Below are 21,803 nucleotides of genomic sequence, written 5' to 3'. Positions count from 1 at the left end.
CTAGACCCCTCGTCCGAACAGTTCATTGGTTAGTTGCGCCGACCAATGGCCGCTCAGAGTCAGCGAGCATGCGCAGGGCCTCAGTTTGGGGGCCGGTCTCGGGGCGGCGCGGCGACGTGCGCCTGCGCGCGCGGACCCAGAAAGGCGGAAGCGGAAGTTGGGGGGCGCGTCAGCTCCGAAAGAGGGAGCGCCCGCGGCGTCGGTCCGGAGCGGGGTCGCCATGGGGCGAGGCAGCGGCACCTTCGAGCGTCTCCTAGGTAACGCGTCCGCCAGCCAGCTCGGCGTCAGCTCTCTCGCGCACCCTCCAGACGCTGCCTCCATAGGTCTCAGGGGAACGGGCTGGCCGCCCTGCCCGGCCGCCGGCCTCCCGGGAGCACGACACATCCCCGGGCCTCGGGTGTGGCCTCCGGGGCTGTGCACCGCGGCCCGGGGGTCCAGTGAGGGATGCTCTTTGGGAGTCCGCGAGGACCTCGCCCCCTCCGGTCCGACGGGCCGGAACCGATTGGGCCGAAGTCCTGAGTCATGAAGTGTATGACTCAGGTCCTAGCTTCATGCGGGTCGTTTGACCCTAATGTTTGGTCGAAGGCTGTGGAACCGATACTGCCCTCCTTAAACCTTTGCGAGCTCCTTGGGGACTGCTTTCTAGGACCCTGTTTATTCCTTGGGTTCTGGAAGTGTCCCTGGGTTTTGGAAGACATTTTCTCTCCCTGTTGAAGGTGCTTGTTGATCCTATTTGAGCCTCCTGGGGAGTGTAAATTTTAGGAGGGAAAATGGGTTTGCCTTGCATGACCCATTCCCACAATAAAAATATAGTGTGTCCTCGAACAGGCGCCAGAGTGCCTCCATAGGCTGCTCGTTTGCTTTCCGAACTAAGGTTTTCAAAGGGGATTGTGGAAACATTTTTCTTATTCTCCCCTCCGGGGAGGTTCAGCACTTCAGGTACGAATCCAGTAATTTGCTGAATCAGTAACGAAGTTGGTGTGTCTTGGGGATCGCTCATCCTTGTAGAAGAGGGGGGATGAGGATGTGAAGAGTATTAGCTGGGGAATCCAGAGACCATCGCAGTGATGGGGCTCTGAGGGCCAGGTGACCCTCTTGTTGTGCGTGCTGTTTCTAAGTGCCCAGCAGGCTTTGATATAGGGCATTCATGTCCCCGTTTTACCTTTAAAAGGGATGGAGGCAGTGCCTGTCTCTTGAGGGTTTGTGGGAACTGAGTGAATTTAGAGTTTGAAATGACAGCTGATCCGGAGCAAGCACAGCAGCCATGAGTCTGTAATTTTCGCATTATTTGTGTCTTGCACGGGGATGGCATTTCCAGGATTGTCACTGTGCTTCAAGAGGATTGTCTGTTCAGTTCAGCTGTTTAAAAAGAGGGAAATTGCTAACCTGGGAGCCACCTAGGAAACACAGCACAATGAGTCCCCTGAGTGACATCTCTCTCCTTTAGACAAAGCCACCAGCCAGCTTCTATTGGAGACGGACTGGGAGTCCATTCTGCAGATCTGTGACCTGATCCGTCAGGGGGACACACAGTAAGTGAGCAGGGCCTGTCCTATAAAACGAGAGGCAGTCACATACATGCTGACATCTTTTGGTTCCCACTCCACTTCAAAGATTAAGTTGACCACAGGAGTTTTTTTTGTTTTGTTTTGTTTTGTATGTTTGTTTTTGAGACAGTTTCTCTGCGTAGCTTTGGAGCTGTCCTGGAACTCAATCTGTAGACCAGGCTGGCCTCGAACTCACAGAGATCTTCCTGCCTCTGCCTCCTGAGTGCTGGGATTAAAGACATGCGGCACCACCACCCGTCACCCAAAGGGTTCTTTATGTAGACAATTGCCTTGTCTACGTCTGGGTATTTTGTTATGTTGGGACAATTAAAACTGTACAGTTTGGAGATATTTAGAGGTCTGAAGGACCAAGATGGTGTGTAGAAATCTGGGTGTAGAGTTCAGTTGGTAGAGTATTTGCCTAGTGTGTGTAAAATCTTGGGCTCATCCCCAACACAGCATAAACCAGACATGATGGCATGGCCTGTAGTCTCACAGCACTTGGGAGGTGAAGACAGGAGGATGAGAAGTCCAGGGTCTTCCTTAGTTACACACTGGACGGGAGGCCAGCCTGGGCTCCGTGAAACCGAGTCAGAGCAAACAAGGGCGGCAGAGAGCTCGCCTCACCTTGCGGAGACGCTTCTCCCCCCCCCCCCCCCAACTGCTGTCACTAGTGCTTTTTTTCCTTTCAGAGCAAAATATGCTGTAAATTCCATCAAGAAGAAGGTCAATGATAAGAACCCACACGTGGCTTTGTACGCTCTGGAGGTAACTAGAGCCCTGCTGCAGTGTCTTTTGGTTCCCATGCTGAAAGATTCTCTTCCTCCTGCTGTCTGGCAGCCATGCCCACTTTCCTGGCACAGAGCAACTAGTGGATCCCTCTAGCACTGAGTACAGTTGGAGCATTGCCATTGAGTTGGAGCCCTCCTGTGGGAATAGGGGAAGTATCAGAAATGCTTCTCTATCTGTGGTCCGAGCATACACCCATGAAGGATGATGGGATGGCCGTCACCTTTGACCACAAGATGTTGTCAGGGCCTGTAGCCTGTCTTTGAGTGCTGTTTGGGATTTCTAATAGGTTGAGTGGACTCAGAGGCCTGTTGTGGCCCGTCTTCCAGCAGGAAGAAGGCCCTGCCCTGGATATAGCTAGGCCTTTTTTGTTTGTTTGCTTTTTGAGACAAGGTTTCTCTTTGTAACAGCTTTGGCTGTCCTGAAACTCACTCTGTAGACCAGGCTGATCTTGAGCTCAGAGAGATCAGCCTGCTTCTGCTTCCCGAGTGCTGGGATGAGAGATGTGGGCCACCACCACCCAGCAAGCTAGGCCTTTCTCTTCCTTGGGGTTTTCAGGTGATGGAGTCTGTGGTAAAGAACTGTGGCCAGACAGTCCACGATGAAGTGGCCAACAAACAGACCATGGAAGAGCTAAAGGAGCTGCTGAAGGTAGGTTTCATGGAGGCTTGAGGGAAGACGGAGTTAGGTAGAGTGCCAGCTCTTCTAAGTGTTTGTCACTTATAGAAGGAGGAGGTGAGGGTAAGATTGAGGTCCCTGTGAGTGGTCTGTGAGTCCAGACCAGGCCCAGGGAGGCTTCCAAAGCAGGGCATGGGGCTGAGTCCTCAGGGCTGTGGGCAGAGGTGGTCATGGAGTATCGTAGGAGCTTGGGGAAGGGGTTTGGAGTAGCACATTCAAGAGTGGGAGAGGTCTGAGCCGCGAAGGTGCAGAAGTTAGAGTTTAGGTCTATCTGTGGCAGGGCCAAAAGGGCAAAATGATAGAGCAGGAGCCGCTCCAGGGAGTGTGGAACTCACGTCTTCAGCAGAGGAGAGCTTGCTGGAGCCGCGTGAGATCGTCCCCAGGACGACCTGAGGCGTTGTCATGTGGATGGTGATGCAGCTGGGTTGGGGGGCTGGGCAAAGTGATGCTGTTTCATGTGACCCAGCACCAGGCTTTGGTCTCATGGGAAGCTTCACCCTCAACCCATGCTGCCGATTACCTGTCTCAGGCATTGAGCTGTTAGCTGACCCTTCTAACTTGGGGCCTGAATCAGACTTTTGTTGTATAGCTGGAGGAGGGTAAAGAGTCGGGCGACCTCCCTGCTCTGCACCAGGCTGGTCTGCTTGCAGAGACGCCCGGATCCCAACGTAAGAGCTGCTGTGTCTCCTGAAGCTGCTTGACCTGTGCCGTCAACAGAAAGTGTCATGGCCTCCCTAAGAGGCGCCAAGCGTGAGGCTGTGCTGTGGCTCACAGGGCCTGAGCCTTGTGGAGAAACATCTGGAGAGGACATCCCTGCCTCTTTCAGACAATGGCTGGAGGGAGATCCTACTCTGGTGTCGGTGTCCTAAGACCTAAGGCAAAGCTTCATGTCCCGCCTGGTGCCTTTTAGAGGCAGTCAGAGCCCCAGGCTTTAGTGATGGTGCAGACAGAGAGCTGCGCTTTTGGCCAAGGCACCATGCAGAGATGGAGAAGGAGTCATGGTGGTAGGTCAAGCAGTGTAGCTTCTGGGAATTCTCTGACTTCTCTCAGGATTAAGAATTGTAACTCCAGGCTGGAGAGATGGCTCAGAGGTTAAGAGCACTGGTTGTGGCTCACAACCATCTGTAATGAGATTTGGTGTCCTCTTCTGGCCTCCACGCATACATGGAGGCAAAACACTATACATAATAAATAAATATTAAAAAAAATTGTGACCCTGACCCTGCACAAGTGTAGACCTTCAGGAGGTCGCTCCTGAGATTAGATGGGTGTCTGGCAGCCACCCAGGGACTCTCTCTGGCCTTTGTGCCAATTGTCTCTACTCAGGGCAATTGGTCTTGCAAGCTGCCTCTTCCCTCTGAGACCTCAGACACCTCGAGTCTCCCGCGGCCCTCCCCACTTTCTTCTTGCTCTACAGAGGCAGGTGGAAGTTAATGTTCGGAACAAGATCCTGTACCTGATCCAGGCCTGGGCACATGCCTTCCGGAATGAGCCCAAGTACAAGGTGGTCCAGGATACGTATCAGATCATGAAGGTTGAAGGTAAGTTAGAACCGCCCAGCTCCAGGCCGGGAGATTGTCCTAATGATGAGGGGCTAGGGGGAGGCTGGTACTCCTGAGTGACTGGCAAGGAGACTGAGGAGCCTGTGCTCCCCGTCAGGCTCTGACAAGGTCCTGCTTTCTACACCTCCACCCACAGGGAGGCAGCGGGCTATATTTTCAGTCAGGAAACAGTAAAGTCTGCTGACAGGCACACCCAGAGTGTTGTGCTTCCTGGGGGTAGCACGGATGAGCAGTCTAGGAAGTCCTCTCAAGTGAATGTGATGGATTCTAGGCGTTCTGAACACCAAGAGCAACCGCAGGGCCTTGGCTCCTTTTTATTTTGTTTCGCTTTTTATGTTTATGTTTATGCTTTGCCTGCGGTGTGTCTGCGGGCCACACGCCGCCTGCTGGCCCTGGAGGCCAGGAGAGGGTGCTGGATCTCCTGGGGGCTAGGCTTATAGATGGTTGTGTGTTGGGAATCAAACTGGGGTCCTTTGGAAGAAGCAGCCAGTGGTTTTTAAACCACGGACCTCTCTCCAGCTCTGCCCTGGCGCCTTTTGCAGAGGACTCCGGTTCAGACCCTGGGGTCAGAGTACACTGTACCTGCTGGAGGGGACAGAAGGGTGGTTCATGCCAGGAATGTGCTCTTTCTGTGTGTGTGGCAGGAAGTTATTCTCAGGTTTTTGGCCAGGGCATGATGTCTGAAGGTCTTTTCTCAAGTCCCCTGTCTGCAGCCCTAGAGAGCTGTGGGGTTTCCAGAGAGCGGGCAGTGAATTAGGATATCTGGTGATACTTTGGCCTTGGGACTTGGAAAACTCGTGTCCTGTCCTAATCCTGTTAGTTTTATCTGATGAGGCAGACGTCAGGAGTTAGGAAGTGGTGACCAGAGAAGGAGCCAGTGGTAGCTAAAACCTTTTCTTCCTAGGACATGTCTTCCCGGAGTTCAAGGAGAGTGACGCCATGTTTGCTGCGGAAAGAGTGAGTCCTGGCTCAGCGCTGCTCCTCAGTCCAGGAACTTTTGGGAGGACGTAGGAGGGAGGTCCTGGGGCTCTTCCTTGTTTGGGGTTTGGTAAGGATGGCTCATGCCTTTAATCCCAGCTTTCCAGAGGAGGATTGCTGTGAACTCCAGGACATCCTGTGCTAAGTATATAATGAGACCCTGCTTCAAAAGAAAGAAAATGTCAAGCCTTGGGGATTTCGCTGATTGTAAAGCCCTTGCCTGTCATGACCCGAGGTTCAGGGTTCAGCACTCAGCACTGTTTAAAAAAAGGAAGGAAAGAAAGAAAAACAAGAGACTGAATTTCTTTACACACCTTAAAGCTAGGCTAGATGTAGTGGCCCATACCTGTATTCTCAGAGCTTCAGAGTCTGAGGCAGGCAGATCTCTTGAGTTTAAAGCTAGCCTGGTCTACACAGTGAATTGCAGGACAGCCAAGGCTACATAGAGAGACCCTATCTCAAAAATACAACAAAAGAATCCACATCCACAAACCTGGGAAGTGTCAGGAAGCCTGTTAGGAGGAGGTTTTTTTTTTTTTTTTTTTTAAGCAACTTAATCCTGGGTCATGTGGTTTGGATATCACTAATTTGGGACCCTCTCTGGGTGCCTTTCCTGTCTGGGACATGGGGTAAGTTGTGCCATCTCTGGGCACTTGGGACGGAGAATGTTATGTGATTGTGACTATTGTCCCCAGGCCCCTGACTGGGTGGACGCCGAGGAATGCCACCGCTGCAGAGTCCAGTTTGGGGTGGTGACCCGCAAAGTGAGTAATCCCCAGGGACTTGAGAGTTCAGTTCATGCCCCTGCCATCTTCTCAAAAGCCATGCTCCTTTCGTGTGATCCTGTCTCTTCTGCTCCAGCCTGATGGTTTTGGAGTAAATCCAGCTCAGACCTGGGGTGCTTGAGGCAGGAGTTTGGTGTTTGGCCTCCATGACGATGAATGAGTACCTTCATTTGAAGTTTGACTGGTGGGCAGGATCCAGCTTCACCTTGGGGATCTGAACATCCCAAGCTTAGACTGAGGTCTGAGTCAGGGCCATTCTAATGTTTCTCCCAGGTTGGGCAAAGATCCTTTCTTCTTTCTTTCTTTCTTTCTTTCTTTCTTTCTTTCTTTCTTTCTTCCTTCCTCTTTGTTTTATTTTGTTTTGATTTGTTTTTTTTTCTTTTTTGTTGTTGTTGTTTGTTTGTTTTTGAGACAAGGTTTCTCTGTGTAGCTTTAGCTGTCCTGGAACTCAGATCTGTAGATCAGGTTGGCCTCAAACTCACAGAAATCTGCCTGTCTCTACCTCCCAAGTACTGGGACTAAAGGGGTGTGCTACCACCGCCTAGCCTGTTGTTTTTGAGTTTCCTGCAAGCCTCCCATCTCTTTTGATCTGCTTGTCCTTGTCCCGGCTCCCCCTCACACAAGGGAATTCTGGCTGTGGGCAGACAGCGTAACCGTAACCAGTGTCCCTGGACCTGTCCCACTCTCTCTCACAGCACCACTGCCGGGCATGTGGGCAGATCTTCTGCGGCAAGTGCTCTTCCAAGTACTCCACCATCCCCAAGTTCGGCATTGAGAAGGAGGTGCGCGTGTGTGAGCCCTGCTACGAGCAGCTGAACAAGTGAGTGTAGACTCCTGGCCTCTCGGGCTCCTGAAACCGTCATAAGTGTCAAGGCCAGCTTGTGTAGCTTCCTCGGGCAGCCCTACCACCCCAAATTCTGGGGCAGGTGGTGGACAGAATGACATGACCCCACAGTGGACTAATCCACATAGCAGGCTCCAGACCAGCTAGGCCTACGTGAGACCCTGTCTTAGAAGAACCAAAAGCAAAGGAAAGAACGCTTGCAGAAGAGAGGTGCAGGTGTACAGAGATGTGTGTATGTGTGTGTACAGGGGAACATGTGCGACCCCCTCGCTTGGATTTCTCAATTATGGTTTGTGTGATCATTCTTGTGTTTCCCTCCCCCATCCTCGTATCCCCATATGTTTCTGTTTTATTCTACATTTTTAAAACCTGTTGGGGTTGGGAAGGAGGCATTAGTGGGTGTGAGTGCTGGTGCCTGTGGAGCGCAAGGGAAACTTCGTGCAGTCGGTTCTCTTCCTCTGGGGGCCAAACTTAGGTCTGCCATGCTTGCTTCCAAAGGAACTTCATTCCCACTGAGTGGTTTTGATGGCCCTGAAGTGAGCTGTGTGAACTTCATGGTCTTCTATGCTTGAACATGCCCAGTGTCCATTCCAAAAGGCAGGTGGTCTGAGAAGTCACAGGACATGGGACGTGTTGCCAGCACCCGTCCTCTGGGTATTCCAGTTTGACCACTGTCTTGGTCCCTGTTGGGATCTGCCAGAGTTTCAGAGTATATTTTCTGTATTATCGTCCTTAACTAGGACGGAGTTTTTAGCCTGTTAGTTGTGATGCACCTATCTCCAGGGTCCGTCCCTCCATTGGAATCTATCAGAGGCTACTTGGTGCTTAGCTCGAGAGTATGCTTCTGGTGAGAGCCCCAGGTGTGAGGCTGTGTCCCTCTCTGTCACGGATAACCTTTGACCAGTTGGGCATGGAGACTACTCCCAAGGAAACCCTGGTTTTGTCCCCCCCACCTTTCTGTTTGAGAATACACTGACATTAAGTGGACAGGGTTTGCTTTCCAGTGAGGTCTAAGTGTTGAGAAGCTTCACATCTAGTCAGAGCCAACATCACAGAAGCAGATAAGAGAATGTGCTCCCAATCACAGTTTATAGTGGGATCCTTTCTTTTTCTTTTTTTTTAGATAAATTTTTTTATTTTTAATTATGTGTGTGTCTGTGTATAGACATGTGCAGGTGTGTGAAGGTAGGCCAGGTTCATCCCATCCCTCTGCAGTTGGAGTGGCAGGTAGTTGTGAGCTGCCCCATACGAGTGCCAGGAACCTGATCCTCTGGAAGAGGGAACATGCCCGTAACCCCTGAGCCGTCTCTCCCCAAGTGCAGTGGACTTCTTACGTCCAGTTGGTCACACTGAACATGGTGGCACATCACTTGTACAGGACACAGCTCTTTTGTATTGAAATGGGCAGTGCCTTGATCGCACATGAGGCTTGGCCTTAGCTCTGCACAACTCTTTCCATCTGTGAAACCCAACCCTTGTTCCATAGAGGTCCATTCCTAACCATGTCCTATAATTCTGGCTGCTCGGCTTCCCTCCTCCCCTCTGTGTGTGGACATGCTTTAGCATGTTTTTTTTCCTTTAGAAAAGACCATGTATGGGTAGAAATCTTGAGTATGTTATATACATGTGGCCTTTAGCCACACTTGTGGAGAAATCTCTGCTCTATATCACACTCCAGAAAATTCCTGGCCTGCCTGGACCTTGATGCTCTTTCTGGCATCTTCTGAGGGAAGGCCCATTGCTGGTCATGGCAAGTGCATTCAGCAATGTCTAGATGCTATGAGAGCCCCTTGCTCAGCTCAGCCAGGAGAGGGCCCGACCTAGGCCAAGTGACCCTCTCATGCTCTGCAGCTGGCTGAGGGGCCAGGGTCTCTTCTGCCATTCCTCGGAGTGTGGGCATGGAGCCACATGTCCCTGTTGGACCTGCATTGTCGGTCTTTGGAGATGGTGTGAGGAATCCCTGGGAGGCTGGTGTCAGTGTCTGGTCACTTACAGTGTCTCGTCTTGCTGCAGGAAAGCGGAAGGAAAGGCTGCCTCGACCACAGAGCTGCCCCCAGAGTACCTGACCAGCCCTTTGTCCCAGCAGTCTCAGGTGCAAGGCCCCTCCCATCCCTAGAACACTTTCTCACCTCTTCCCGGGGCCCTTCTCACTTCGCCCTGTCTGTCTTCAGCTACCCCCAAAGCGGGATGAGACAGCCTTGCAGGAAGAGGAGGAGCTGCAGCTGGCGCTGGCCCTCTCTCAGTCTGAGGCTGAGGAGAAAGAGAGGATGGTAAGCCATGGGGTGCTATGAAGGTCACCTTGAGTTTCCACAGCTGATAGAGGGCCCCAGATACTTGACAGGAGTTGTGTGAAGGCTCTGTGCCTTAGCCTGTGCCACACACTCCCTTAATGATGTCTGTTCCTTCCTGGTTCTGCTTCAGAGACAGAAGTCAACATACACAGCGCACCCAAAGGCAGAGCCCACACCCCTGGCGTCATCTGCACCCCCAGCCGGCAGCCTGTATTCCTCCCCTGTGGTGAGTTGTGTCAGCCAGGCTGACTTCTCACTTTCCAGGGATCACCAGGGGGTTCTGCTGGTTTGGGGCTTTGTTGTAGGGGTACAGAGGACACCGAGAGAGGCCCCTTCCAGGGAGACACTTCCTTTCATGTGTTAAGTATTACACATCTGACCTTCTGGAGACCCACCTCACTCCCACCCTCAGTCCTGTAAGGGGAGGGGTGAAGATGTGGCAGATTTAGAATTCTCCTGGAGGCTCTGTAGAGATCTTCACAGTAGCCAGCCACGGATGGGGTCCAGAGCTGGAAACAGCCCTGGTGCCTGCTAGCTGAGGACCCTCTTCCTCCTCCTCAGATTGTGAGCATGGCCCACACACTAGGGCTTCACTGTCCGTGTAAAGTGCTGGCACCTGCCCTAGGAAGTCAGTAAGGCCTGACCGGTGCTGCCCTGTACCTTAGTAAAGTTAAAGATGGATGTGAATCGTGACAGTTTCATGACTCAATATCTTAAAATTGTATTGCCAAGAAGGAAAGTGAATGCCAGGCCCAAAGACCTTGAGAAGGAAAAGGCTGGCAAGTGCCAGACGGGGTTAGAACATTGGCCAGTCCTGAGAACTGCTGTTCTTTGGTGCCATCTGGGTCCCTGTGGGATTGACTGCTTGGGGATCACATCACCCCTTCAGCCTGTCGCTCCTCAGACTCTGTTTGTCTCCCCAGAACTCATCAGCACCTCTGGCTGAGGACATCGACCCTGAGGTGAGTGGCATGGTGTGGGGCTGCCCTGTCCTGTTCCTGACCACAGCCATGACTCCCTCTCCTGTTCCTGACCACAGCCATGACTTTCTCTCCTGTTCCCCGACCACAGACATAACTCCCGCTCCTTTCCTTATTGCTTTGCAGCTTGCACGGTACCTCAACCGGAACTACTGGGAAAAGAAACAGGAAGAGGCGCGGAAGAGCCCCACACCATCAGCACCTGTGCCCTTGACAGAGCCAGCTGCCCAGCCTGGGGAGGGGCATACAGCCCCCAACAGCATGGTGGAGGTAAGAGGCTCCTCTGCACTCTTGACTGCCAGTTCTTAGAGCCAGGTATGAAGCTGCCCAAAGATGCCCTTATTCTCTGATCTCTTCCAGGCTCCTCTTCCAGAGACAGACTCTCAGTCCATAGCTCCCTCCAGTGGTCCCTTTAATGAGGTAAGCTCTGCCTCCTATCCTGGTTGGAGGGCTATGTCAGAGCAAGGAGTCTCAGGCTCCAGCTGCCCTGCAGTCCTTAGTGTTCCAGAGCAGCTCAGAGGAGGGCCTCCCTATCCCCCAACTTCTGAGCTGGTGCCAGCCATACTCAGGCAGAGGTTTCTCCCCAGCTCTGTGCTGGTGAGCAGTGTCCTGGTGGATGGGAGCCTCAGGTTGTATTTGTTGCTTTGTAGTAGAGTAGGATGCCGACGACACTCACTTGTCAAGCAGGTTAAGGACTGGATCATTTGTCCGTGCAGGGCCTAAACACAGTGAGCCACGCCTGTCTGCCAGCCTAACACCTTTTCAGGGACACCTAGGCTTAGCGGGCGTGGTGTGCACTCCTGATGTGGTGTTGCTCGGTCCCCTACTTTGCCTCTCCAGCAGTACCAGAACGGGGAGTCCGAGGAGAGCCACGAGCAGTTCCTCAAGGCCCTGCAGAATGCCGTCACCACTTTCGTCAACCGCATGAAGAGCAACCACATGCGGGGCCGCAGCATCACCAATGACTCAGCCGTGCTGTCACTCTTCCAGTCCATCAACAGCATGCACCCTCAGCTGCTTGAGCTGCTCAACCAGCTGGATGAGCGCAGGTGTAGGTGTCCAGGTGCCCTGCGAGGGCTGATTCAGCTCCCACAGACAGGAGGCTCGTGAGCCCCATCCAGTGGTTAATTGTTCCCGGGGTCTTGTGAGACCCTGGGCTCCACTGACGCTCTTGGGAGGTGGTCCCATTGGTGGGGCCTGCTCTGCTCCTTTCTATCTACAGCCCTGACCGAGCAGAACAGAAGCCCATACCAACTAGGCTTGCAGGCTGTGAGAGGGTTGAGCTGCCCTGTTCTCTGCACACAGTGTACTATGAGGGGCTTCAGGACAAGCTGGCACAGATCCGTGATGCTCGGGGAGCTCTGAGTGCTCTGCGTGAGGAACACCGGGAGAAACTGCGCCGGGCAGCCGAGGAGGCCGAGCGCCAGCGTCAGATCCAGCTGGCACAGAAGCTGGAGATCATGAGGCAGAAGAAGCAGGTGTGGCACCTGACCTGGCATATGGGTAGGGGAGGCCCAGGCTGGCCTGACCGCCTCCTGTCTGTTGCTGCAGGAGTACCTGGAGGTGCAGAGGCAGTTGGCTATCCAGCGCCTGCAGGAGCAGGAGAAGGAGCGGCAGATGCGCCTGGAGCAACAGAAGCAGACTGTCCAAATGCGCGCCCAGATGCCTGCCTTCCCCTTGCCTTACGCCCAGGCATGTGCTGCCCACCCCGCTTTGTCCCTCCCAGGCCAAGGACAACCCCTCTGACTGTCGGCTCTTCTTTGTTTCTAGCTCCAGGCTATGCCCACAGCTGGGGGTGTGCTCTACCAGTCCTCAGGCCCAACCAGCTTTCCTGGCACCTTCAGCCCAGCAGGCTCAGTAGAGGGCTCCCCAATGCATGGTGTGTATATGAGCCAGCCAGCCCCAGCCACTGGCCCCTACCCCAGCATGCCTGGCAGCACAGCAGGTAACCTTGCCAGCTTACAGAAGGTCGTGACAAAGCGTTGTCCAAATTCTCTAAGTGAATATTTTTCTACAGTTGTTTTTTCCTGTCCATATGGAAACACATGTTCATATACATACACAACTCCTTTCCTGATCTGTTCTAGAGTGAGGGGCAGGTGAAGGCCCTTCACCCACAGCGCCTTTCCTAAAGTCGGGTGTGCTCACAGACAGGAGTCACTGGACCACAGCAAGAGGTCATTATCACCCTGCCCAGGGAGGATGTCTGTGCTAACAGAATCCTCTCGTTGCTGTCAGTCAGGCTGTTGCACCTTGTTCTCTTCTAAACATTGCCTGTTCTGTTTGTGCCACGTGGTGCCGACTTGAGCCCCTCTGAGCACGGTCCTGTAGTTGTCAAGTTGCCTTCAATTTGCTTTGTCTGGTGTTAGTACTTGCTGGTGCCGTGGACTACACCTTTAGTCAGAAAGGCACAAGATGGAACTTTGGCATGTGGGGTACACTGTGTCGCTTAGTTGCATCCCTGCCAACTGAGGTGGGCTCAGCAGGCATCTCGTCACTTCTGTGTGACTGAGGCGGGTTCCACGGTCATCTCATCTGTTTCCATTATTGACAGGGACCATTTAGAAAAGACCTTGAGACTGGAGATGCCCTGGTACTCAGACTCCTGCATCTTCTAAGTTTTTCTTGAACTTCTGTTTGCCTTTCTCTTAGCCATCATCCTTCCTCTGGAAGGAGGTGCTTGCCCTTTTTCTGCTCTTGTCACTTAGGTAGGTGTGACCTTTCTCTGTGCAGCCTTGGCTGGCCTGGAACTCACAGAGATCCACCTGCCTCTGCCACCACTGCCCCATTATTTATTGTCTGAGATAGGCTGGCCTCGAGTCAGAGGTCCCCCTGCCTCTGCCTTCTGTGTGCTGGAATTAAAGTGTGTGACATGGTTTCATGTTTTTCATTATGTATATGTCTGTGTTTCTGTCTGAGTATGTGCATGTGAGTGCAGGGACCTTCAGGGGTCACAGGAGGTAGCTGGAGTCTTTAGAACTGTAGTTACAGGAGATTGTGAGCCACCTGACATGGGAGCTAAGATCTAAACTTGAATCCTCTATAAGAGGAGTGTGCTGTGAGCGGTGCTGGCGCACACCTATAATCCCAGCTCTTGGGAGGCAGAGGAGGCACATATCTGAGTTCCAGGCCAGCCAGGGCTACACAGAGAAACCCTGTGTGGAAAAACCAAACAAACAAAAGAAGAGTGTGCTCTTTTAACTACTGAGCCATCTCTCTGTCCCTGTTTCTTTTGACTAATGCACATATTATTGGTAGGACCCATGTGAGTCTGCTAGCCACTTCTGTAACCTTGACTGGCCTGTCACTTTCTGACCAGGGTAGCTTGGTACTCTGCTTGGCTTGTCCATTCTTGAGATCTCTGGGATCCCGCTTCCTCTTTGTGGGGACAGCCATTAGAAGCAGTATCTCAGGCTACGTATGGTATTGCAGCTACAATCCAACACTCGGGAGGTTGAGGCAGGAAGACTCCAAGTTTAAGACCTGTGTTCCACACAAACAGTGAAGGCGTGGTTCCTAGGATGTGTTGACAGTTTCTTGGTCACAGAGGACCTCGTAGAGTGTTTATGTGTGGCGTGCACACTAGTTCACTCTAGTTCTTCTCATCCTGACAGCTTGGGTGTCCTTCGTTTCCCTTGTGTATTGGTTCATTTCTGTCACACGCAGTCTTTCCTGGAATATTAGCCTGGGCTACTGTAGAAGAGGGTGTTTGTCTTTGTTCCTCTCATCTGGATTGTGAAACTACCAGTTATGAGCTCCAGGAATCTCATGTCAGCTCTCCCTGGCCCCTTCCCTTCACTGCGACTGCCCTGTGTTTCAATGCAGTTTGAAGGGTAGGGGCGTAGTTCAGGTAGAGCACCTGCCTATCATGTTCAAGCCCCTGGCTTCAGCCCCCAGTGCTACAAAAACAAAAGTAAATTAGGGTCATTTTTTTTTCTGCTTTCATTTTCTTTTAGGACCTACTTCCCCTTGTTGGCTTTACCTACCTTTTATAAGAAGCGAAACGTACTTGGTTCTGAAAGTCACAACAAAAGGAAAACCCCAGGAAAGGACATTGTCTCCCCACTCTGTCCTTCCTGACCTAAAGCAGCTCTTCTTTCCTGTCACAGATCCCAGCATGGTCAGCGCCTACATGTACCCGGCAGGCGCCCCTGCGGCACAGGCAGCCCCGCAGGCCCAGGCTGGGCCCACCACCAGCCCTGCCTACTCCTCCTACCAACCCACTCCAACCCCAGGCTACCAGGTATGTGGGCAAGGTCACCCCCTCTCCTCTGCTCCCAGCCCTTGTCTGTTCCCTCACTCCTCCCCTTCCTTCCATAGACTGTGGCTTCTCAGGCCCCGCAGAGCCTCCCAGCCATCTCCCAGCCTCCACAGACCAGCACCATAGGCTACATGGGGAGCCAGCCAATGTCCATGGGCTACCAGCCGTACAACATGCAGGTAAAGAGACCCAGGCTCTGCTGGGCATAAGGTGGGTTAGCAGAGGACAGGTCCTCCCCTCTTGGGCCCTCAATTTTTCTTTCTTCAAGCAGAAGGACACAGACTACTAAGTGTTGGGCTCAATCTTACTCTCCACAGAATCTCATGACTACCCTTCCAGGCCAGGACACATCTCTGCCAGCCCAGCAGGCCTACATAGCAGGGCAGCAGCCCATGTACCAGCAGGTGAGCATCCTCAGGCCGCTTCCCTGACCCTCGGACCCTTGCACTAGGTTTATACTCGGGCTTTTCTCATTCATCAGAATGAGAACATGCAAGTCAATGCAAACACGTATGTGCATGTGCTTGCATAGCAAAGACAGACTTACACCAGCCTCTTGAGTGCCTTGGCACTGTGGGTTACTCTGTGTTTGCTCTAAACAGAAGCTCTTGTGTGTGGAAAGAAGGGTGATGGGGCTTGTCTGTTCTTCCTCTCCAGATGCCACCTGCCACTGGCCCTCCCCAGCAGCAGCCCCCTGTGGCCCAGCCACCGCCTACACAGGGACCGCCAGCCCCGGGCAGTGAAGCCCAGCTCATCTCCTTCGACTGACCTTGAGTCCGGCACTCACCACCCAGAGTAACACTATGGTTCACCAGGAACCACCCATGTGTCTAACTAGCCATTTTCTCCCTATGACTGCCCTGTAGTGTCCCTTCTCCCGTGAGCAAGGGGTGGGCCTTCCCCCTTGGCCCTCGTCCCTGTCCTCAGTGGTCTGGCTCCTTGTCACTGGCTCCCTGCTTTGATCTTGATGCAGTCTGCCTTCCCCAGGGCTGGGACTCTGCAGGGCAGGTAGGACCTCCTCTGGGGAGTGCTGCTGTCTGGGGCCTGCCACAGGGGACTACTGTCCCAGAGTCTGATGTGAACTGTGGTGTCCAGGCATGGCTCCTGCACAGCGCGGTGGAGGCGTCAGGCATGTCTAGCTTCCCTACTCCTCCGTTGTCATCTCCAGTGCAGAACAGTGCTAATAAAGTGTATTTCAGAAGCTGCAGTGAGTGTTTGGTGCGGCAGAGTGTGAGGGTACTCTTCATTGCCATAATTTGCATCAGTCCTGGAGTCTGGGAGGTGCTGGGTGAGAAGCCTTGGATGGTCTCCTTGCTGGTGGGCACTCTGTATTGACTCCCGTGGCACAGAGTATCACCCAGAAGTTTAAAGGGGCGCAAAGATGGGCTTTTATAGCCTCGGTGGAGTCAAACCACCCTGGAAAACACATTTCAGCCTGGTGTTTGCTGAGGATATCCAAGCCGTACATGTCGTGCTTTCTCTCCCAGCTAAGCGTCTGCTTTGGGTGTGCATGCAAACCTGGGGGAACAAGCATGTGCTCTGTAGGTTGGGGAAAGGGTGACAATGGATTGGTCCTTCGTTTAGGCTTGGGGCACTGGATCCCTGGATTATAGCTTTAATCTCTTGGACGTCTGAGCTGAATTCAAGGGTCTAAGCGACGGGCTCCTTACGTAGGGATCCGCTGGCACATTCTGCTGGCAACACAAAGGGCTGCCCTACAGGGCTTTCAGAGACACCGCTAGCCCAGCACTACTTCCGGGCCAGGAGTGCGCCTGCGCGTCGCGCCGCCTAGTGCGTAATAGCAGGCGCCGACCCAGCCTAGAGCAGCCGGCTTGGGCTCTAATGCTTGGAGGCCTCGCGGCTAGAGCGGCTCGGTCAGCTCGCCTGCTCCCGGCTAGAGCGCCGCTTCCGCACAGATCCGCGTGTGACCTTCCCGCCTGCGGAGCTATGCTGCCGGCGGCGGCTGCCCGCGTGTGGGGGCCGCGGCTTGGGCTGCGGGGAGCAGCGCTCCGCCTTGCCAGGTAGAGTGGGGGGCTCTGGAGCGCTGTGGCCGGGGCGGCGGGCCGGAGCAGGTCCGGAGGGCGTGGGTGGCGGGCGCATGGCCACCTTCTGCGGCCCTGCTGGTGGGGCGTGGAGAGGACGGCTCGGCCTGGGCGACCTTGGGCACAGGTACCTTCCGTCCGTCCCAAGCTTCCCGCTCCTGCGACCCCCGCCGTGCACGGCCGCGTAGCCCGAGCCCGGAGCCTTGGAAGGCTTGGTGCAGCAGAATGCACCCGCTAGGCTGATATGTTTCATTCAAGTAGAAGCTTGCAGTTTCCGGCAGTATTGCCGGCATAATCTTGTAGGGTTCTGAGACTCTTTGGGAAACGTTGGGAGGCTTGGAAGGTCCCTTTTAGCCTCGGCTGGTGAATTCTGGCCCCAGTGGTGGAGGACTGAGCACATGGACCCTTTGCGGTCTCTTTTCGCGGGTCTGATGTCTGTTTTCATGGGGGCTAGGCAACAGTTCCCCGGCGTCTGCGCAGCGCGACAGTTGAGGAGCAGCAGCCACCGAAGGAGTGAAGCCCTCGCGGGTGCCCCTCTGGATAATGCTCCCAAGGAATACCCTCCCAAGATCCAGCAACTGGTCCAAGACATCGCCAGCCTCACGCTCCTGGAGATCTCAGACCTCAATGAGCTCCTGAAGGTATTGGGAGAGCTCTTCACAGACCGGGGCTAAGGTCCCTGTCTTCTGTTTGTATTTTGCCAAACCAGGGTCAGAGGTCCCTGTCTCTTCTAGATGCGTTCTGGGAGTTTGGCAAATTGTCAGATGTGCTTTTTCTAGATGCCAGGGCCAAACAGGCTTGTGCCTTCATTATGAAGAACAACCAGCCACTAAAACTTCTCTTGTGTCCCACAGAAAACGTTGAAGATCCAGGATGTTGGCCTCATGCCAATGGGTGGCATGATGCCTGGTGCCGTCCCTGCCGCAGCAGCAGCCCCTGAGGTGAGCCTAGGCAACAGAAGGGGCCATTTCCGTGTGCCTAGTTACTGCTGACCTCAGCATGTGGCACATTTCTCTAGCTCCTGCTTGGGTCTGCAGCTGTCATTAGTGTGTCCCCTTGTGTGCTTCCCCGAAACACCTCTGGGCATGCTGCTCTCTGCCAGAGGCACTCGACACCTTGTTTTTTTTATTGCTGTATATATGTGGGTGGGTGTACACGTTACAGCTCATGGGGAGGGGTAAAAGGGGACACCATAAAGACACGGTCACCCGTGACTAGTTCGTCAAACAGTGCTGTGAGTGCTGTTGCGGGAAGTAGGCAAGGTGCAGGGATGTGGTCCTAACGTGCCTGCCTCCCGTGCAAGGTGCCTTTTGGCTTGGAGACCAACAGGCAGGCAGCTGAAGTTGGGTGGAGGGCTGGAATTTCAAGGAAGGCCTCCACAAGCTGACATTTTGAATGAAACCTGAAGAGAAAGTGAGGCATTTCTCAAATCTAGCTGACAAGGGTTCCCAAGCAGTCTGTAAAATCTATGAGCAGGGTCCGGGTGTGGCAGCACACACCTCTAATCCCAGCACTTGAAGGTAGAGGCGGGCGCATCTCTGAATTCTAAGCCATCCAGGACTAGATTCGAGCCTGATGTTTTGTTTTGTCATAAGGATTTATTTTTATTCGTGTGTATGTTTATGTATGTATGTCCGTGTGCCGCATGTATGTGGGCACCTAAGGAAGCTGAAGAGAATGATGGATCCCTTCAAGGTGGAGTTAAAGGCCCTGTGACCAGCCTGATAAGACATGGGTGCTGGGAACTAAACTCACGTTCGTTTGAGAGAACAACATACACTCCTAACCCCTGAACTTCCAAAGCAAGGGTTGAATTCATTTTCTAGACTGGAGTGCTGTTGCCAGTCAGGAAGCCGACCCAATCCAGGTGTGCCCTGGATGGTAGGACGGAGCTGGAGCCGTGAGGTCGCTGCATCGGATCAGGAGTACCATGGGCTCACCTGTCCCACTGTGAGCTAGCTTGGAAGAGTGGGGCTTAAAATGGTTGTCATTTAGCTGGGCAGTGGTGGCGCACACCTTTAATCCCAGCACTTGGGAGGCAGAGGCTGGCAGGCGGATTTCTGTGAGTTCAAGGAGAGCCTGGTCTACAAGAGCTAGTTCCAGGACAGGCTCCAAAGCTACAGAGAAACACTGTCTTGAAACACCAAGGGGGTGGGGGGAGAGGGAGAGAGGGAGGTTGTCATTATTAGCAGATAGGTTTTTTTTGGCGGAGGACTGAGATAGTCCTGATTTTTCAATAACTTTTTTATCTCCAAAGCGTTTATTCTCCCTACCTCATAAGTACAGTTGCTTGTTACCTGTGGGTGCTTGCATGTGTTCCTGTGGAAGCCTCACCTGTGTGTGCTTGCGTGTGTTCCCCTGGGAGCCTCACCTGTGTGTGCTTGCGTGTGTTTCCCGTGGGAGCCTTAGGCGCCACTCACCTTATTTTGAAACATGGTCTCAGTTGGCCTGGAGTAACGAGACTTTTTCTGTTCTACCAGTCAGCTCCCAAACAATGACACGGAGAAAGTTCAGCCTTAGCTTAGGCTTGTCATCTTAGTTCTTTTAACTAAATTAACCCATTTATTTATTTTTTTTAATTTTTTTAATATTTATTTATTCTGTATACAATATCCTGTCTGTGTGTATGCCACCAGACCCCATTACAGATGGTTGTAAGCCACCATGTGGAAGAGCATCTTTGGAAGAGCAGGCAATGCTCTTAACATCTGAGCCATCTCTCCAGCCCCAAATTAACCCATTTATATTAATCTGCATTTTGTCGCATGGCGTTACCTCTCTTTCATCTTTCATTTTCTGTTTCCTCTTCACATTTCCTGCGTGCCTCTATTTCTCCTGTTTGGTTCTCTCCCCAGAAATCCCACTTAAACCTCCTGCCTAGCTGTTGGCCAATCAGCTTTTTATTGCACCAATCACAGCAGTGCATCTTTTTTTTTTTTTTTTTTTTTTTTTTTTTTTTGGTTTTTCGAGACAGGGTTTCTCTGCGGCTTTGGAGCCTGTCCTGGAACTAGCTCTTGTAGACCAGGCTGGTCTCGAACTCACAGAGATCCGCCTGCCTCTGCCTCCCGAGTGCTGGGATTAAAGGCGTGCGCCACCACCGCCCGGCTTACAGCAGTGCATCTTAACACACTGTTCATATATCCTACAACAGCCTGGAACTTGCTGAACACGCTAGGTTGGCTAGCAGTGGGCCTTTAGCACCCTCCCATCTACCCCGTCAGTGCTGGGGTTACAGGCACAAGCTGCCATGCGGGGGCTCCAGGGTCGGGCTCAGGTCCTCACGGTTGCAAGGCAAACCCTTCACCAACTGAGCCATCTATTCAACCCCGCAAATTACAGTTTAAAGAGAGGTAAAGTGAACCAGGCGGTGGTGGCACACACCTTTAATCCCAGCACTCAGGAGGCTGAGGCAGGTGACCTCTGAGTTCTAGAGAGGGCTGGAGTAAATGTCAGGAGATAGGAGTGTGCAGCTTGTTTCAGGGCCTTGCCCTGTGGGAGGTAGAAGCAGAGCTGATTGAAAGGGGTCTGGTACAGCTTTGTAGAGGGCAGAGCTCAGAATCTGTTGATCTTGCTGCAAGTCCTGGTGGGGCAGCTTTTCCTCATCCTTCCCCACCCTACCTCTTTCCACTTCCTAAGGTGGCTGAGGAAGAAGACGTCCCCAAACAGAAAGAACGGACACACTTCACCGTCCGCCTGACAGAAGCAAAGCCCGTGGACAAAGTGAAACTCATCAAAGAGATCAAGAACTATGTCCAGGGCATAAACCTTGTGCAGGTGGGACCCCATTCTGAGCCTTCGCCTACGCTGGGGATGAAAGTCGGGCTCTAGATCCTTTTCGGAGGGGCTTCGCTATGACAATCAGTGCCACAAGCTCCTTACTGCTGTCTCTTTTTAGGCCAAGAAGCTAGTGGAGTCCCTGCCCCAGGAAATCAAAGCAAACGTGGCCAAAGCCGAGGCTGAGAAGATCAAAGCAGCCTTGGAAGCAGTGGGTGGCACTGTGGTTCTGGAGTGACACCCCGTTCTGAGGACTTTTGGACTGGGGTCCCTGGGACCTGGGCAAGGCCCGCTCACTCCTGCTTCACTCCCAGGTGGGGTGTTGGGAGCAGCAGCTACTGACACTGGAGACCGAGTTCTGGGAGAGAGACAGGATGGACCTACTGTGATGGGGAGGGCCGCCACGGCTGTGCAGAGCTCTCCAGATTACCTTGAGAACTTAGAGAGTGAACACGCCCCTGCGGCTCCTGAGAAAATACACTGTTGAGGCTGTGTGTGTGTGGTGAGTGGTGTGTATGCCCTGGACCCCCTGCCTCTCCTCCCTGTTGGCGATATTTGAGGGTCTACAGCCATCCATCACTTCTACTGTGCTGGGACCTGCCCTCTGATCCCCACGGCCGGCAGATTTGTGTCCACACAGACGTAAGACGTAGCAGGGCCTTGTATGAAGCTCGAGTTGGGGTTGGGGGTGATCTGATCTGACATTTGGGTGTGGAATTTCCATTTAGATGCTTGGAGTTTGAAAAGTGTAATAGTGAGCCAACCTACCAAGACAGTCCGGGTCCAGCATCGCCCCAGTTAGGGTGCGCGGAGGCTGAGCTATTACCCCTAATGCCCAAGGCAAGGGGGTTGTACATGGGGGGATAACCGCCCTTAACTTAGAGGATGGCAGTTCAGGCTAATTCACCAGACTGGAGCAAGGTGGCAGAAGGGTCTTGTATTTGCAGGTCTTGGGAGACCCTGACTAAGCCTGAGGTGGGTCACCCCACGTGTAGCTATTTTTGTTCCTAGACCTCAGCAGAGCCTGGGAGAGGAACAGAAGTTTCTTCAGCTGGTCTTAGACCTGAGCCCAAATCCTCAGTGGTGGTTGAGAAGGTGCACCCTGGCCTTGGGCCTCCTGTTGGAAGAACGTTTGCAGTTTCTTAGAGAGACCAGGAGAGGGCGATGTGCTCCGCAGTGTTGCTTTGTGAGGCCTCCGGAATCCCGGCAGCCCCACCCAGCTGTGGGCCGGTCCACTTCACGTAACAAGGAAACTGATTTCCAAGTGAACTC

The 21,803-nt window shown here is 53.2% G+C and overlaps 2 protein-coding genes across 3 annotated transcripts; both read left to right on the top strand.

The window, feature by feature from the left end:
* Nucleotides 1-129: 129 nt before the first annotated feature.
* On the top strand, nucleotides 130-15,916 carry Hgs (hepatocyte growth factor-regulated tyrosine kinase substrate). 2 transcript variants are annotated; one of them, XM_038329104.2, is made up of 22 exons: nucleotides 130-257; nucleotides 1,448-1,532; nucleotides 2,240-2,315; nucleotides 2,895-2,987; nucleotides 4,432-4,555; nucleotides 5,481-5,533; nucleotides 6,250-6,318; nucleotides 7,035-7,159; nucleotides 9,197-9,275; nucleotides 9,355-9,453; nucleotides 9,605-9,700; nucleotides 10,398-10,436; nucleotides 10,581-10,724; nucleotides 10,815-10,874; nucleotides 11,298-11,505; nucleotides 11,760-11,932; nucleotides 12,006-12,146; nucleotides 12,225-12,399; nucleotides 14,564-14,697; nucleotides 14,775-14,894; nucleotides 15,033-15,119; nucleotides 15,373-15,916. In XM_038329104.2, exons 1-22 carry the CDS (start codon nucleotides 221-223, stop codon nucleotides 15,481-15,483), a joined length of 2,328 nt encoding a protein of 775 aa, XP_038185032.1. In that variant the 5' UTR covers nucleotides 130-220; the 3' UTR covers nucleotides 15,484-15,916. The 2 variants fall into 2 exon arrangements, with proteins under 2 accessions (XP_038185032.1, XP_038185031.1); XM_038329103.2 differs by having other exon boundaries at nucleotides 11,295-11,505.
* On the top strand, nucleotides 15,847-21,025 carry Mrpl12 (mitochondrial ribosomal protein L12). The gene is made up of 6 exons (XM_042055041.1): nucleotides 15,847-16,032; nucleotides 16,390-16,736; nucleotides 17,212-17,398; nucleotides 17,612-17,698; nucleotides 20,394-20,531; nucleotides 20,653-21,025. Exons 1-6 carry the CDS (start codon nucleotides 15,847-15,849, stop codon nucleotides 20,767-20,769), a joined length of 1,062 nt encoding a protein of 353 aa, XP_041910975.1. The 3' UTR covers nucleotides 20,770-21,025.
* Nucleotides 21,026-21,803: the final 778 nt, after the last annotated feature.

This window comes from Arvicola amphibius, chromosome 4 (genome assembly GCF_903992535.2).
Source record: "Arvicola amphibius chromosome 4, mArvAmp1.2, whole genome shotgun sequence".
Taxonomy (NCBI): Eukaryota; Metazoa; Chordata; class Mammalia; order Rodentia; family Cricetidae; genus Arvicola; species Arvicola amphibius.
The sequence above is the reverse complement of the archived record's forward strand: the minus strand, read 5'-3'. Positions and strand labels throughout refer to the sequence as shown.

Bases quoted from the DNA above. Each gene is read 5' to 3' on its own strand.
- Hgs (XM_038329103.2), top strand. From the start codon at position 221: ATGGGGCGAGGCAGCGGCACCTTCGAGCGTCTCCTAG. The intron at 258-1,447 runs GTAACGCGTCCG...TCTCTCCTTTAG, and splicing joins CACCTTCGAGCGTCTCCTAG to ACAAAGCCACCAGCCAGCTT. The intron at 12,400-14,563 runs GTAACCTTGCCA...TTCCTGTCACAG, and splicing joins CATGCCTGGCAGCACAGCAG to ATCCCAGCATGGTCAGCGCC.
- Mrpl12 (XM_042055041.1), top strand. From the start codon at position 15,847: ATGTCTAGCTTCCCTACTCCTCCGTTGTCATCTCCAGTGCAGAACAGT. The intron at 16,033-16,389 runs GTGGGCACTCTG...CTCCTTACGTAG, and splicing joins CTTGGATGGTCTCCTTGCTG to GGATCCGCTGGCACATTCTG. The intron at 20,532-20,652 runs GTGGGACCCCAT...GTCTCTTTTTAG, and splicing joins AGGGCATAAACCTTGTGCAG to GCCAAGAAGCTAGTGGAGTC.